We start from the raw sequence: 14713 nt of genomic DNA, 5'->3' as shown, positions 1-14713 counted from the left end.
TATATATATATAAATGTTGAGGCTGGACATGTTGGTGTAAACCTGTAATCCGAATGACTCAGGAGGCTAAGGCAGAAGGACCACAAGTTCAAGGTGAGCCTGGGCTCAATATTAAAAAGAAAAAGGAATGAGATTGTAGCACAGTGGTAGAGCTTCTGCTTAGCATGCACAAGGCACTGGGTTTAATCCCCAGGACTGAAAAAAAAAAAAAGTTGAGTGGTAAAAATATGATTATCTGGTTATCTGGCAAGGTTAGGAGAAGGGCTATGAAAAAGCCACTTCACTGATAGAAATAAGGTTAGGACAAGTCACCTTGTTGATGGAACTGAGCAGAGTTAACACATCGTTCTTCTTCATGGTGACCTCTCGATGGCTGCGGGCCTGGAAGTCAAATAAAGCCAAAACCCTTGATTCTTGAGCAGCATCCTCCACGGGTGCAGCCTGTTGTTGCTGAGGGAAAAAAAGGGGGGTGGGGGACAGATGTCAGTCATGCATTGGAAGCATCTCCCTGTGGAACCTCCCAGTGATGGGCACTCCCTGGGGCCTCACAGGAGGAGAAAGTCTGGAACCTCTTATGTGGCTGCCAGAGGTTAAAATACGTGGTTTCCAGAAATACTGTAACACTTACCAAGAGACCAGCAGGTTGGGGAATAAGAACTCAGAGTGAACAAGAGAAACATCTAGTCTCAGAAATATTAAATGTTTTAAGCCACGGTTCCTAATGTGCTCCTTAAGTAGACCAGTAGAGGATCAGGAAGGGGGATGGGAAGGAAAGAGGAGGTACTGGGCAACAAAATGGACCAAATTATGTTACCTGCCTATGCAAATGTATCACAATGAATTCCACTATTTTATATATAACTTGAGTGGTAAAAATATGATTATCTGGTTATTTGTGCATTATAATTATACATAATTGGGTTCATTAATGCATAGAACATAATTTACTCCATTTTATCATGCACCAATTTAAACAGTAGAAAGACAAGAAGGCCCCAATGGATTATACACATTGACATTTTAGAAAATTGTGTGACAAAGTTAAAGACCCACTTCCTGTCATCTGTCTGTTAACCTGATGTGCAGAATCTGTCTTGTGTCTGGTCCCAGTGTATGAATCCCAAGCATCTCATTAGAAGAGATTCTTTGAATGTAAGAAGCGTGTCTCATTCTTTTTCTCCAGTACCCAGAGGAGACACTGATTCTATCATTCACTTGATTGGAATTCATCGCCCTTCACAACACTCCCTTTCACCTCTGCCCTCGATGTTCACACATTCTCAGCCAATCTCCATTTCCCAAATACACTTATATAATTCTTTCGCTCCTCAGTGTATCCACCCTCATGGTTTATGAACTAAATGTCATTAGCAGGAAAATGGATGGAATTTGAGGACTATACGTTTTTTTCTCCTATGTGAAAGCTAGAGATAAAAAAGGGGATAAAAAGTGGGGGAAGGATCTCATGAAATCAGACAGGAGATGAGTAGAGGAGAAAGGGAACCAGGAAGAAGGGAAAGAAAGGTGAGGTACTGAGAAACAAAATTGACCAGATTGTGTTATATGCATATACAAATATGTTGCGATGAATTCCACTAGTATATGTAGTCATAATTCGCCAGTTTAAAAAATTCACTAAAGAAAGACTCAGAAATATGGTACATACACACATTGGAGTTGGACTTAGCTATGAAAAGAATCGAATTATGACATTTGCTGGTCAACGGGTGGAACTGGAGAATGTCATGCTCAATGAAATAAGCCAGACCCAGAAAGCCAAAGGTCAAATATTTTCTCTCATATGGAGAAGCGAGAGTAAAATAAGAATTTTTTTTAAAGAGATCACATGAAAATAGAAAGAAGAATAGTGGAATAGAGGGAAGGGGGTTAAGGGGGGGGGAGAGATTGGAAAGAAGAGGAACTTCAAAATGAAATTGACCAAATTATGTTATGTGCCATGTATGAATATATCACAGGGAATTCCACCTTATAAATATAAGGCACCAATTTATAAATAATTAATGAAAGGAAGGATAATAGAGTAGAGGAAAGGGATCAGGAAGGGCAGAGGGGAGGGGAAAAGGTAGTACTGGGGACTGAAAGGGAGTAAATTATGTTCTATGCATTAATGAATAGGTCAAAATGAACCCAATTATGCATAACTATAATGCACTAATAAATAACTTAAGTAACTTTAAGACTATATAGCCTTCTTGTCTGCATAGGAAACCTCCCATTTCATAAAACAAACAAACAAACAAAAAATTCAGATAAAATGGCTCACCTCAGCTACAAAAAAATTTCTCTCTTCCAGCACTCCTGTTTCGGGAAACAGAAGATTCCTTTCTTTGGGACTTTGTGTGTGTGTGTGTGTGTGTGTGTGTGTGTTCCATCTGCACTATGTGCACTTAATTATTTAAATTTCTGGCCTCCTAATGAAGTGTAAATTTATTGCAAGTCAGTATTACTTTTTTGTTCTTACTTGCAGTTGGTAGACCTTTAATAAGCATTGTCACCAAAAAAAAAAAAAAAAACTAATAAAGGAAAGAAAAGAGTTAAGGAGGAAGATAAAAAGGAACAGAGGCAAACAAAGAAGAAAGGAAGAGAGAGAGGGAGGGAGGAAGGAAAGGAATAGTATTAAAAGGAGGAATGAGGAAAGTCAAAACCAGGTATCAATGAACACAAAATAAATAAAGTTTATCCAAAGCTTCTTTTGGACTAAACCTCTGTAGATGTTACATTTCCTGCCTAATGGGATTATAGAATTTTTTTATTTTGTTTGCAACCCCAGGAGGGTTGTAGGAAGTAAAATCAGTGATAAGAAAATCCCTTTGCTTCTGTGGTGAGGAACATGATTCTTGCCGTCACGAAGTCCTTCTTACCTGGCAGGCTTCTGCCTGATCCCGTAGCGCTTGCATACTATTGTCAAATGCATTGAGATCCACCAAGAAGGCTTCATGCTTCTTGAGGAGAGCCTGTATTTATTGATGAGAAGATCATCAGAACAAATGTAGCAGGAACACTAACCACATCAGGAAGATGCATTTACTTCTGTTGTTTTGAATTACACTGATAGCCTTAAATCTTGGGAAGAGCCACTTTCTATTGTGGAGTTCTTTTTAATCCTAAATTTTCAAGACTCAAGAAAATGGGAATTAATAAATAATAATTTCAATATATTTGCTAAATATATTTTTGTGTGCTCCATCTGCACTATGTGCACTTAATTATTTAAATTTCTGGCCTTCTAAATTTGCACATGTATTAACCCACACATCACAGCTGAAAGACAGTGACAATAATTATGTTACCTTGTAGGATAAGCATCAGCATAACTTTAAACTCACATTTCAATTAGTTCTAGCGCTTAGGTTTGTAAAACACTATATTGATTTCCTGTGGGACAATAAACAAAATGGATATAAAGAGTTATTATGATCTTTGAGGTTCTTTTTGCCCCATGTGCCTGTATGACTTTTATATTTAAATAAATAAATAAAGATGCCTATATCAGAAAACCATGGTTGCTTTATGAAAGTTTGATTTTAGTTATGAGCGGTTTCAGAATAGGACCAAGATAAGTATAGATCTTTGGTCGCACCTTTTGGGTTTAGATATTCTCCAAAAAATCTATAAATCTCTAGAGCATTAGAAAAATGTGGTACATCTTTTGAGATCCCTGCTAACTCTGAGGGTATCTTAGCAGATGAAAGCCAAAGGTGATCATTCTGGAAAGCCCAAATAATCAAGCAGAACCTTTATTTGACCCATAATATGAAAAAACCCTACATTAGTAATTTGGTAGCATTTGGTGATTATTCACTAGACAATGTTCACCCCACCCCTGCCTTACCCCAGCAGCTTCTTCATCAGCTCCGTAGTTAGTGTTGTCCACAATAGGCTCCTTCTCTCTGATCCATGCTTCTGCTTCATGCAGGTCAGCCAGGTACTGTTGGAACTGGACATTGGCCTCAAGATCATTCTGCCTTCTCTTAGCTCGAGCATTGAGAGATTCCATATTCTTGTTCAAACTGTCAACCCTAGAGCTGACATCTTCTGCAGCAAAGTGTCCTGTGGAGTAGTTATAGAAAAGGTGAGGATGACCCTCATGAATGTCTTCCATACTCTAGTCTTTCCCATATGGGGAAATAAAGGGAGGACTGAGAAGGGTGCTGAATTTAGTCAATGTCACACTTTTCAAAAATTCTCTGGAAAATGGAAAGTCCAAAGTGAGATGAGCAGCTAAGTCTAACAAGTGTGTATACGTGGTGGTAAATGGGTTGGTATAGTCTAACCAATACAGATCTGAAAAGAAAACACCCATGTGTAGTTTTTACTCAGAGTATCAAAAGTGTGTCTTCTCTAGTCTAAACAGAAAAATCAACAGACTTCTATTTCTGTCCATAGGGATTTATTATAGGAATTGCACTTCCACCTTAAACAATCAGAAAACAGGAAAAACGTATTATATACAGTGATTTTCATGTAAGGTGTAAAGAAATGAAAGAAAGAAGATAGATCTTACTATTGCTGTAGGTTATGCCCTCAGCAGTTTGGGGGCTGGAGTGGTAGGAGAGCCAAAATGGAAACTCATAGTCAAACTGAATTGAGGAAACAGAGAGAGGAGTTTGTAAAAGACAAGACAATTAGAATTTGTGAGACAGAGCACTAAAAAGAAGGGTGCTGAACAAAGATGGAGCTTTGGAATCGTGACGAAAAGTCCCTCAAGTATCTGACTGATTACTTTTTTGCACACATGTGAAAGGACTTTCCTAAAGGGTAGGGAAAGAATGACTTAAAAACCAAACAACTCCTAGAGCTCACATAATGCAGGAAGTAATTAAACTACAAGACAGCAAAGTGAAAAGGTATTGTAACACATGAGTTGAATGTTTAGAAGGGTAATATCTTAGTATTAGACTAATTTGTGTGTTAGTCATAAGATAAAGTCTGTCCTGCAAGAACCACAACAAAGCAGACCTAAGAAGCTCAATGTTTCCTTCCAAGCCAAGGAAACAAAGAAAACCAACTGAATTTACAATATAACCCAACTGATGAAAACCAGTGATAAAGAGAAAAGCTTAAAAGAGTTGGGGGGGAAATGGGGCCATCACATACAGAGAAACAGAGATAAGGATGACAGCAGATTTATCTCATCAGAAACCACAAGTCAGAAGACAGTGTGGCAGCCTCTTTAAAGAGGCTCTGAAAGAAAGAAATCATTAGCCAAGAGTGTCATGTGGTGAAAATATGTTCCAAAAGGAGAGCAAAATAAATATGTGCAGATGAACAAAAGCCAAGAGATTTCATAGTTAGCAGACCTGCACTACAAGTTCATAAAGCAGAAGAAAATGATACACATGAAATATTTACCTATACAAATACTGAGGTACACTGGAAACGACAAATACATTAGTAATTTTTTTTTTCATTTTTGAATCTTATGCAGAGTTAGTGGCATATCCAAGCAAAATAATGAAAAGCAATATGGTATTTATAACATAAATAAATTTAAAATGTGTGATACCAGGAGCACCAAGGATAAATGGGGAAATGGAGTATCCATTTAAGGGTGTTGTATTACACATGAAATAATGTGATAGAATTTGAAGTGAGGCTATCATAATTTAAAGATCTATATTTTAAATCCTAGAGCAATGACTCTCAAATATTTTCTCTTAGAATGCACAACTTTAATGAGGACACTAAACCACTTTTGCTCACGCTCCTACTTATTGAAAGTTACTATATGAGAAATCAAAATAGAAAATGTTGAGACTCAAAAAATATACAAACATGTATTCTGGTAGATATTTGGGCAATGATATCCACGCACATCTTGCATAGGCTCTGGAAACTTCATATATGCCAATAAAAGAAGATGTGTGAGAAAAAAAAATAACATCTTAGCATTATTCCAAAGTATCCTGACAATGTGCACTCTCTGAAAGTATCTCCAGCACCACAACCCACAACTGGAAAATATCTGCAGTACAATAAACACATCCTCGCACAAAACAGAACTGTACCTACTAGGCCAACATGGGGATTAAAGTGAATTCATAATAAATACAGAAATAATTCCAGGAGGACAGAAACTGATGGGCAAAGAGGGACATGATGGCAAGATGCTAGATTTAAACGCAGCCATCATGATAACTGTGAAGTGTATATGTTGTAAACACTTGGATTAAAATGGAGAGCATGCCAGATTATACAGAATACGCAAGGCCTAACTAAGCAAAGAGATCAAGAAACAGATACCATCCTAAAACTAACCAAAAGATATCTCAAGTGTCTCTATTAAAAACACAATAAGTCAATTTCAGAATAAGGGACATCACCAGGAATAAAGATGAACATTTCATAATGTAAAGATTTAAATTAATCAAAAAGGCAGAATGATCCTAAATATATATGATAACAGAGCTTCAAAATACATACATACATAAAACAAACTGACAGAAGAAAAAAAATTAGTTCCCAATTACAGTCAGATATTTAGAGAAATAAAAGGTGAGTTTGTATAGTAACATACAAACCCCAAACCCCAAATTTGTCAATTTTAATCACTCAATGGGGATCTGAATTTGTCTTAGCAAAGTTTCTTTTAACCTATACTTTTGAAAACTAGACACTGGGTAGCAGAAATGGATTCTTCAAGCAGCAAAGGGAAAATCTCAGTTTAATCTGCATTGCTTATACTCTACCTGGCCTATGATGTTCAAGTATGAACATCATATTTCAATAGCAGATGTTTCTGAATATGGAAAAACAGAATGAGGAGAGTCATTAAAAACTATATAAAGTGAAAAGTTCAAAGAAATGTCACTATTTACCATTAAGATAATAAGACACTGGGAACCTAAATCTTCACAGAACTGGAAGCTAGTACTTGGGAAAAGGTCTTAACAGATTTTGTAACTTAGGTTCTTGAGTTCTGTAACTTTTACAGAGAAGCATATTGATGATTAGGGTATTTTAATAATTTTGGCTTACAAAAAGAATGGGGATCAGAGGATGAGGTTGGGAGATTTCTAATACTGGCAATATGCAAACAAAGCTGTATATCATCTGTCAGAAATTTCTAAAAGGAATTTCTGCATCGAGTGGGAAAATGGATCAGTTATTTTAAAATTTCCTTGAAGCTCTAAGACTGTATAAGCCTCTTTCCACGGGTCTGGTCCAGTGATATTTCAGCCAACTCCATATGAATCGTGCATACCTTCCTGTACCATTTTGTTTCCCCGCTCTGTTATCACTTGGATTCGTGGCTCATGGATGGCAATGTCTGCCAAGATGACTTGGTGCCTGTTCAGAAGATTTTTGGCTGCAACTAAGTCCTTGCCTATAGGGAAAAACAAAATTAAAGTTGGGGATTATCCTAGCATATGAAAAGAATTTATAAAAAGTGACTCACCTGTTGCCTGACATTAACATTTCACAACAAATACAATTACTGTGAATTTCCTCCATCTTTTGAGATCCCCAATCCCTCCTGCCTGTTTCACTTTCCTTTGTTTCCTAAACATTCTTTACTTCTCTCCCCTCCAAACTTTCTTTCCCATGCTTCCTATTCAAAATACCTCTCCAGGAACTCTGTGCTTTTATAATTAGCCTCAAGCTCTTCTGTTCTACGGAAGTTTTCCTAGACTAATCTTTCTATTGTCTAGCCCCTCACAGATCTTTCCAATATGTATGTACAAAGTCACCCTTTATTTGTATACTGTTTTTTCTGTACTTTAAGAATCCTGGTATAGCCACTTGTGAACTAATACCTTACAAAGGACAAGACAATTGCACTCTGTCTGCTAACTTTACCTTTTATATCCTCATAGTGGGTTCTTGTAATTTCAAAATTTTTATGTTACCCATAACCTAGACAAAAACTAACTTGATACCTCGAAACATTAGCCATGACTTATCCGTCAAGAACATTCACAACCTGTGAAAAGCTGAGTGCTCTAGATCTTCCCAGAACTGCTGAATTCACAGCATTGTTCATGTCCAGTTTCAGGGGGTGAATGTTTTGGCATTATTTAGATGGAGGTCTGGACAAATTATCATGGATCTGGAGGTGACTGGAGCCGAGAGTAAACTTTCTACTCCAACCCTACTCTGTCCCAGATCTCTCAATCTGCAGCCCTTGGTCCTCTTCCCCAGGCTCAGACTGCTCAGGCTGTACTAACCGAGCTGGGTGGATGCAGCTGAAGGCTCAGTCTCTTGGATCCAGGCCTCCTCATCCTCTGTGTCTCTGCAAATCTGCTGCAGACGGAGTAGATCAAGGAGCTTCTTCTTCCGGGTGGCCAGTGGCTCTTTCAGAGCTTCAAATCGGGACACCAAGGACTCCTGCCTTGCCCGCATGTCCCCCGAATCAGGATGGCCTATTTCTTCAAAATGTGTAGCCAAATCTGTGAGGATGTCCACCTGATCCTGAGGGAGAAACAGAAAGTGCATCAGGACGTACCAGCATTTAGGAAGAAGGGCCTGGATTTCAATGTGATAAGAGGGGGCCGTGGGAGAGTTCTCCAAATGTGGCATGTTAAGACTTCCAATTAAATCCAAGTAAAATAGAGTGGGATGGACTGTTACACTGAGGATCACCTCATGAAGCTAAGACCTTTTTCATGAGAGAGATGGAAAAAGGGAGGACTGGTGGACTGAATTGACAAAATCATCCTACATACATCTATGAATATACTACAATAAATTCCACCATTGTGCATATCCATAATGTAGTAATTTAAAAAAATTATAAATAAGTAGAAGGAAGACTAGTAGAGTAGAGGAAATTGAATGGGGGAAGGGGGAAGACAGAGGGAAGGAAAAGGGGAAGTACTGGGGATAAAATTGGATCAAATTATATTTCATGCTTGTATAATTATGTCCAAATAAAACACAATATTATATATAACTATAATGCACTAATAAAAAATGAGAGAAAAAGAAGGACAATAGTTGTCACACCACATTCAGAAGGACAAAATGCTCCAAAGAAATCCTACAAATTGAAATTGTAATGTTTTAATTCTGAGTATTGATGAATTGGAGACCCAAGAAAAGAAGTAGGAAGATTTTTTTCTGTGTTTCCTTTCCATGCTTTCTCTCCCTTTGAAATGAGCTACGTCTTCCAATTAAAAATGAGAACTTCTGAGGCTTCAGTTTGTTACATAAGAAGAACAAAGTCTATAAAATGGAATATAGTGTTCCAAAGCAAAGATCAGAAAACCCCAACAAAACTGATGCATCTGCACTGGCCTTGACAGCCACCTAGTTGTCCCCATTTGAGACTGAGAATGATCCTCCTGGACATAAAATTCTAGTTATATGCCTGTGGGTTAAAATAGACATATGAGATTGATTTCCTGTTTGTTGGTGAGATGAGCTATAGCTGGCCTTGTATAAAAATGGTACAGTTGCTTATCTCCTTCTTTTGTTTATTTTTGTTGTTGTTTTTGAGGAGGGAAGCTTTTTGCATACAAGAAGTTCTTTGAGAAAAGAGGAAGATGAGGCATTGTTTTTAAATATTCTGTTTTATCATCCAATGATCAGCCTATCCAAGGATTAATATCTCTCTTCAATTTGGAACAAAACACTGTCAATTGTTTCTTAAAATGCAAACTTACTACTCTGTAAAAAATTAAAGGATCCATAAAGATTTAAAATTAAAATCTCTCACTAGCTAATTCTCCACATTTTCTTGGGATACTTTGGACAACATAATAGTATAATAGAGTGATTTTCAAACATCATCATCATTATGCCTAGGGATCCGTTACACTCTGAAAAATCTCTAATGTATTGTAGAATGCCCTCAGGGAGATGGAAGGCTTAGTTTCTATTCCTGGATGACAGTTAATTGAAATTTGATCTTGGGAAAGTTTGTTCACCTGTCTTGATCTCAACTTACTCTCCTATAGGAAACACTGAAGACATTTTCCAACCATAACAATCTATATCTAAAATCAACTTTGCAGAGTTGGGAATATAGTTCAGTGGTTGAGCACTTGCCTAGAATGTGTGAAACCCTGGATTCAATCCCCAGTACTGTACAAATAAGTGAATGAATAAAATGTATTTAGCCTCTACTAGGAGAACCAATTCCTAGTGATTGGCTACTCTTATTTTTCCCAAATAGTGTGACAGATACCTATTTTTCAAGTGTTTATACCTGATATTCATCATTTACAAGTTGTTCTTTTTCATGTACTTTTAAACAAACAAATAAATAAATTTTAAACAAGTAAACAAATCTTTTCTTCCCTCCTTGAAAAAAATCTGTTTCAAATTCATCTACTATAGTTTAGGTATGAGGTATCCCCAAAAGCTCATGTTTGAGACAATGTAGGGATTTTTTGAGGTGAAATGATTGGATTATGAAAACTTTGATCTTAACAATGGATTGATTCTCTGGTACGGAGCTAGGTCACTGGGGGCATATCTTTGAAGTTTACATTTTTTCTCTGGTGAGCAAAGCTCTCTTTGCTTCCTGTTGTCTGTCCTGAGATGCTTTCCTCTGCCATGCCCTTCCACCATGATGCTCTGTCTCACCTTGGGTCCAGAGCTATGGAGTTGCCAACCATGGACTGAACACTTGAAACTGTAAGTCAAAATAAACTTTTCCTCCTCTATCTTGTTCTTGTCAGGTCTTCTGGAACCAATAAAGAAAAGCTGACTAATATATCACCTTTGTATGGTTTTCCTCTTTCTACCCTTTTACCTTATTGAAGGCCTTTTGAGCCATCCCTAGAGCTATATAAATGACTGAGGGTTTTTTTTTTTAATTTTTTTTCCTTTTTCTGTGTTTCCTATTTAAGTCAGAGTAACCAAAGAGCAGAATTTTAAGAAATGTATTGTGGGAGTACAGATTCATGTGACTTAGGGAATAGTGGAATCATTTTCAAATGAAAGCTAAGATTCCTGGGATAAGAAATTGAATTAGTTATAAGTGAATTTTTACTGACTTCTTCCAAAACTCACAATATAAATGTTGTGGAAACTAAGTAGATAATTTTTTTTTAAAGAGAGAGAGAGAGGGAGAGCGCGCGCGAGAGAGAGAATTTTTTAATATTTATTTTTTAGTTATCGGTGGACACAACATCTTTGTTTGTATGTGGTGCTGAGGATCGAACCCCGGCCACACGCAGGCCAGGCGAGCCAGCTACCGCTTGAGCCACATCCCCAGCCCAATAAATTTCTTTTAAATATCAGTCTAGTAGGATGTTAGGGCCAATAACCCTGAAATTAGGAACTTAGATATCTGTAGAACATTCCTACCCTTGTTCATTTTTCTCAGTGATGTTGGGAAAGTCAGCTTACATGTATGAATTTTAATTTTATTAACTACAAAAGATTGACAAGATTGACTATACTTTCAAATTTGAATAATAGAATATCAGAATGAGAAATTTGAGCCAAATTTTATCCAAAACCCTTATTTTATAAGTGTGGATACAGAAGCAAGAGAAGATGAAATGACCTACCAAAGATCATACAACTAGTAAGTGACAGGATGTCTAAGACATTTAGGCTTCCGGATTAAGTGAACTGTGTTATGTTTAGAAAAGTTAATAAAGAAAGACGAATGACTCAGGAGAATGACTGGATTGGAGGAGTATTGGGAAAAGGCAGCTGAATAACTAGAATTTCGATTTACCTTTGGTTCCTTGTTTTCTTAATAGCAATAATAATTGCTAATAATAATTACTTAATAAATAGTTATTTATTACTTAACAATAATAATAGTGAATACAGTCAGAGGATAAACACCAATTGCCTGCAGTTGGCCGAAGAGCTAGCAACAAACCTGACGAGCGACCACAGCGGACTCCAGGAGGCCATGTTTCCTGAGTAGATTCTGAACATCAGCGAGGCCTTTCCCATAATCCTCAGAGGCAACTTGCCCCTCGACCTCCTCCAGCCAGTGCTTCAAGTCTTCTGCATTATTTTCAAATTGTAGCTGCTGGTTAGCTTCATGCAACTGGGTCCCTGGGAGAAGACGTTAGGCTTAAGCTACTAAAAACTTTGTTCCTTTATACGCTATGATACACCTTCCCTCAACTTAAAAGAGAAACATAGTATTTTGATATTTCAAAGAGAAAAAACAGGATAACCCTTTTACATGTCATTATATAAAAAGTCACCTTAAACTTGGAGAATTCTGATGGTATTTGGTTTTAAATATAGTAATGTTCTCAAAACAAAAATAAACAATAAGTAATAACCCCTGGTGAATATCATTATTCTGTGTCAGATTTTAACCTTCCTAGATATTTTCATTTGTCATTTACTAGTCTATTAAGAATTTTCTTTCGAAGAGATTCAAACCCAAATGTCACACTTTCTGTGACAAACATAAAATGTGGGGCTGGTTCAGTTTAAAATTTTGAAGTTTCTTTGAACTTTGCTATGCCCTCTCTTAATGCCTGTCCTTCATCACAAACCATGCCCCATATTTTTTTCTTCCAAAAAGTCTTGATTATTCACAGTATTCTTAGATACATTTTTAATCTATGCTTTTATATCAATTATTTGCATTATTTTTTCTGTGAAGCAACTACTAGATGACATCTTAGTAAAGCAACTACTAAATGAGAATGGCAGTGATATCTTATTGGTATAACCAGGTTGGATTCTTTGTCCTAACCAAAAATGAGATGACAGCCAAAGAAATCCATGTAACATATCTCTTGTGTAACCAGGAGAGAGTAATATCTACAGATGATTTCATAACAATGGAGGCAGTGATAGAGAAAACTTACTATTCATGTTAATTATTGGTAACTGATTAATTCTCCAAAGTAAGAGTAAGATAAAATATCAGTAAGACTATTCAGGCATACATGTGAGAATTTTTTAAAAAAAGCTTAGAGAATAGCCTGATCAATTTTAGACAGGAGAAAAAGCAATAAGTGACCAGACCCTAAAAAAATAAAATACTATAGGAAAATCACATGTGATATCAATAATCTGTTCATGTATAATCTCTTAATGTCAATGTTTAATGGTCTAATATGAACCATTCAAAATGTTACAAATGGGTTCTAACATTCTGTCTAGTTTATAGAACCAAAACATACAACCTAATTTAAGTACACTAGATTCAGATACAAAGCCAATACTGAACTCATGGTTCATGAATATTTACTCAAGAAAAGAGAAAACACAGGGGTAAAAAAATGAAGAAAACACAGTATTTTGGCTTTAAAAAAAAACCCACATATGTGAAGAAAACAAAATATTGTTGGTGCACAGAGGGAAAAATTTAGCTTGTATTTTAAACTATTGGAAGGAAATGGGTAGCAACCCTACTCATAGAGGTTGCCAGGTGAATTCATGCTCATGAAGGTGAACGTGGTAGGTTTCAGAGTGTAGGAAGCAGCCTTCCACCAAAGCCTCTGCTTCTCACCTTTCTGAGTAGTCACCTCCATCAACTCCTTCCAGAGGCTGGTGACTTCCTTCAAACGAGCAGCCACATTATCAGAGGCATAGTGATCGTCTTCAATCATTTTTTGACCAGTTTTCTCCAGGTTATTGAGCATGGTTTCATTATTTGCCAATTCCTTTTCAAAGTCTTGCTGCTTTTGAACCCTGCTCTTCAAGTTCTGTGTATCCTGAGAGAAGATGTCGAAATAAGTGACAAAAATCATTGTCTGGAGAATGAGGGACAGAAATTTTGAGGACAAGGAATTGCTCTCCATATAAATCTAACTGTACTAAGAAGACGTCACAAGGGAGAAGAGTCCTTTCCCAGTGCTTGGACTCATGCAATCAATCCCTCCTTCTACACACATGGAAGAATGGCTAACCAATACAGCATTTAGTTCTACTGAGTCTGAAGAGGGCCTGAAGATCACTTTGAATATGACACCCCATGCAAGCAGTAACAATCAATCAGAGCTATCATGAAAGATAAAATTACTTTCCATTCCTCTCTTAGTACATAAGCCCTTAAGCTCTCCATTTACTTGCCATATATATATATATATAAATATCTGTTCATTCTGAACACATGGGAGCCATTTGGAATGCAAACACTTACTTCCTGGTTTCACAGAATGAAATCTACAAGCAAGATTTATAGTTCTATCAAGATGTAAGAACCAACAGAATATTAGAACCCTTTTATAACATTTTGAATGGGTCATATTAGACATCAGGAGGCTGAGGCAGGAAGATAGCAAGTTCAATGCCAGCCTCCACAACTTAGTGAGGCCTTAAGCAACTTAGTGAATCTCAAAATAAAAAATTTAACAATGAGCTGGGGATGTGGCTCAGTGGTTGAACCACTGATATAAATAAATAGACAGATAGATAGATAGGATCATAAGGATCACAGGTAACCACTTAAGATCAAATGATATCTGGAAAAATAACTATTGTCAGTAGATATTGGACTAGAAATTGAGATGCTAATTCTAGCCCTGACTGTAAATGTGAAGGTTTACAAATAGTATGCAAAGACATGTGTGTGCATAATAGTTTATATTATATAACTTCTGTGAGCCTAAAATATGTGTTTGCCATAACCCCAAGGAAGAAAAATCCATGGCCACAGATCATTTAGCAATCTCTATAGTCACACAAACTTCAACAGTAAAGGGCAAGAATTCAGGCCCTGGTTCATGTTCTCTAGAGCTTATGATTAAACACTTTATGTTAAGTCACCTGCTAAGTAACTAGGTAACTTGGGACCTTTTCCAACTGGATCCTA

The 14713-nt window shown here is 36.8% G+C and overlaps 1 protein-coding gene across 1 annotated transcript in view; it reads right to left on the bottom strand.

The window, feature by feature from the left end:
• Window positions 1–14713, bottom strand: part of Spta1 (spectrin alpha, erythrocytic 1) — a 72922-nt gene that overhangs the window by 39085 nt on the left and 19124 nt on the right. The window contains exons 15-21 of the mRNA XM_015492038.2: window positions 13409–13613; window positions 11807–11988; window positions 8190–8433; window positions 7226–7348; window positions 3854–4071; window positions 2883–2975; window positions 313–450 (exon numbers count right to left, since the gene is read on the bottom strand). Of these exons, the coding sequence (XP_015347524.1) occupies window positions 313–450; window positions 2883–2975; window positions 3854–4071; window positions 7226–7348; window positions 8190–8433; window positions 11807–11988; window positions 13409–13613 (1203 nt within the window). The remainder of the gene's footprint in view (window positions 1–312; window positions 451–2882; window positions 2976–3853; window positions 4072–7225; window positions 7349–8189; window positions 8434–11806; window positions 11989–13408; window positions 13614–14713) is intronic.

Source organism: Marmota marmota, unplaced genomic scaffold (genome assembly GCF_001458135.2).
Source record: "Marmota marmota marmota unplaced genomic scaffold, marMar, whole genome shotgun sequence".
Classification (NCBI taxonomy): Eukaryota; Metazoa; Chordata; class Mammalia; order Rodentia; family Sciuridae; genus Marmota; species Marmota marmota.
This window is presented reverse-complemented; position numbering and strand designations above follow the sequence as displayed.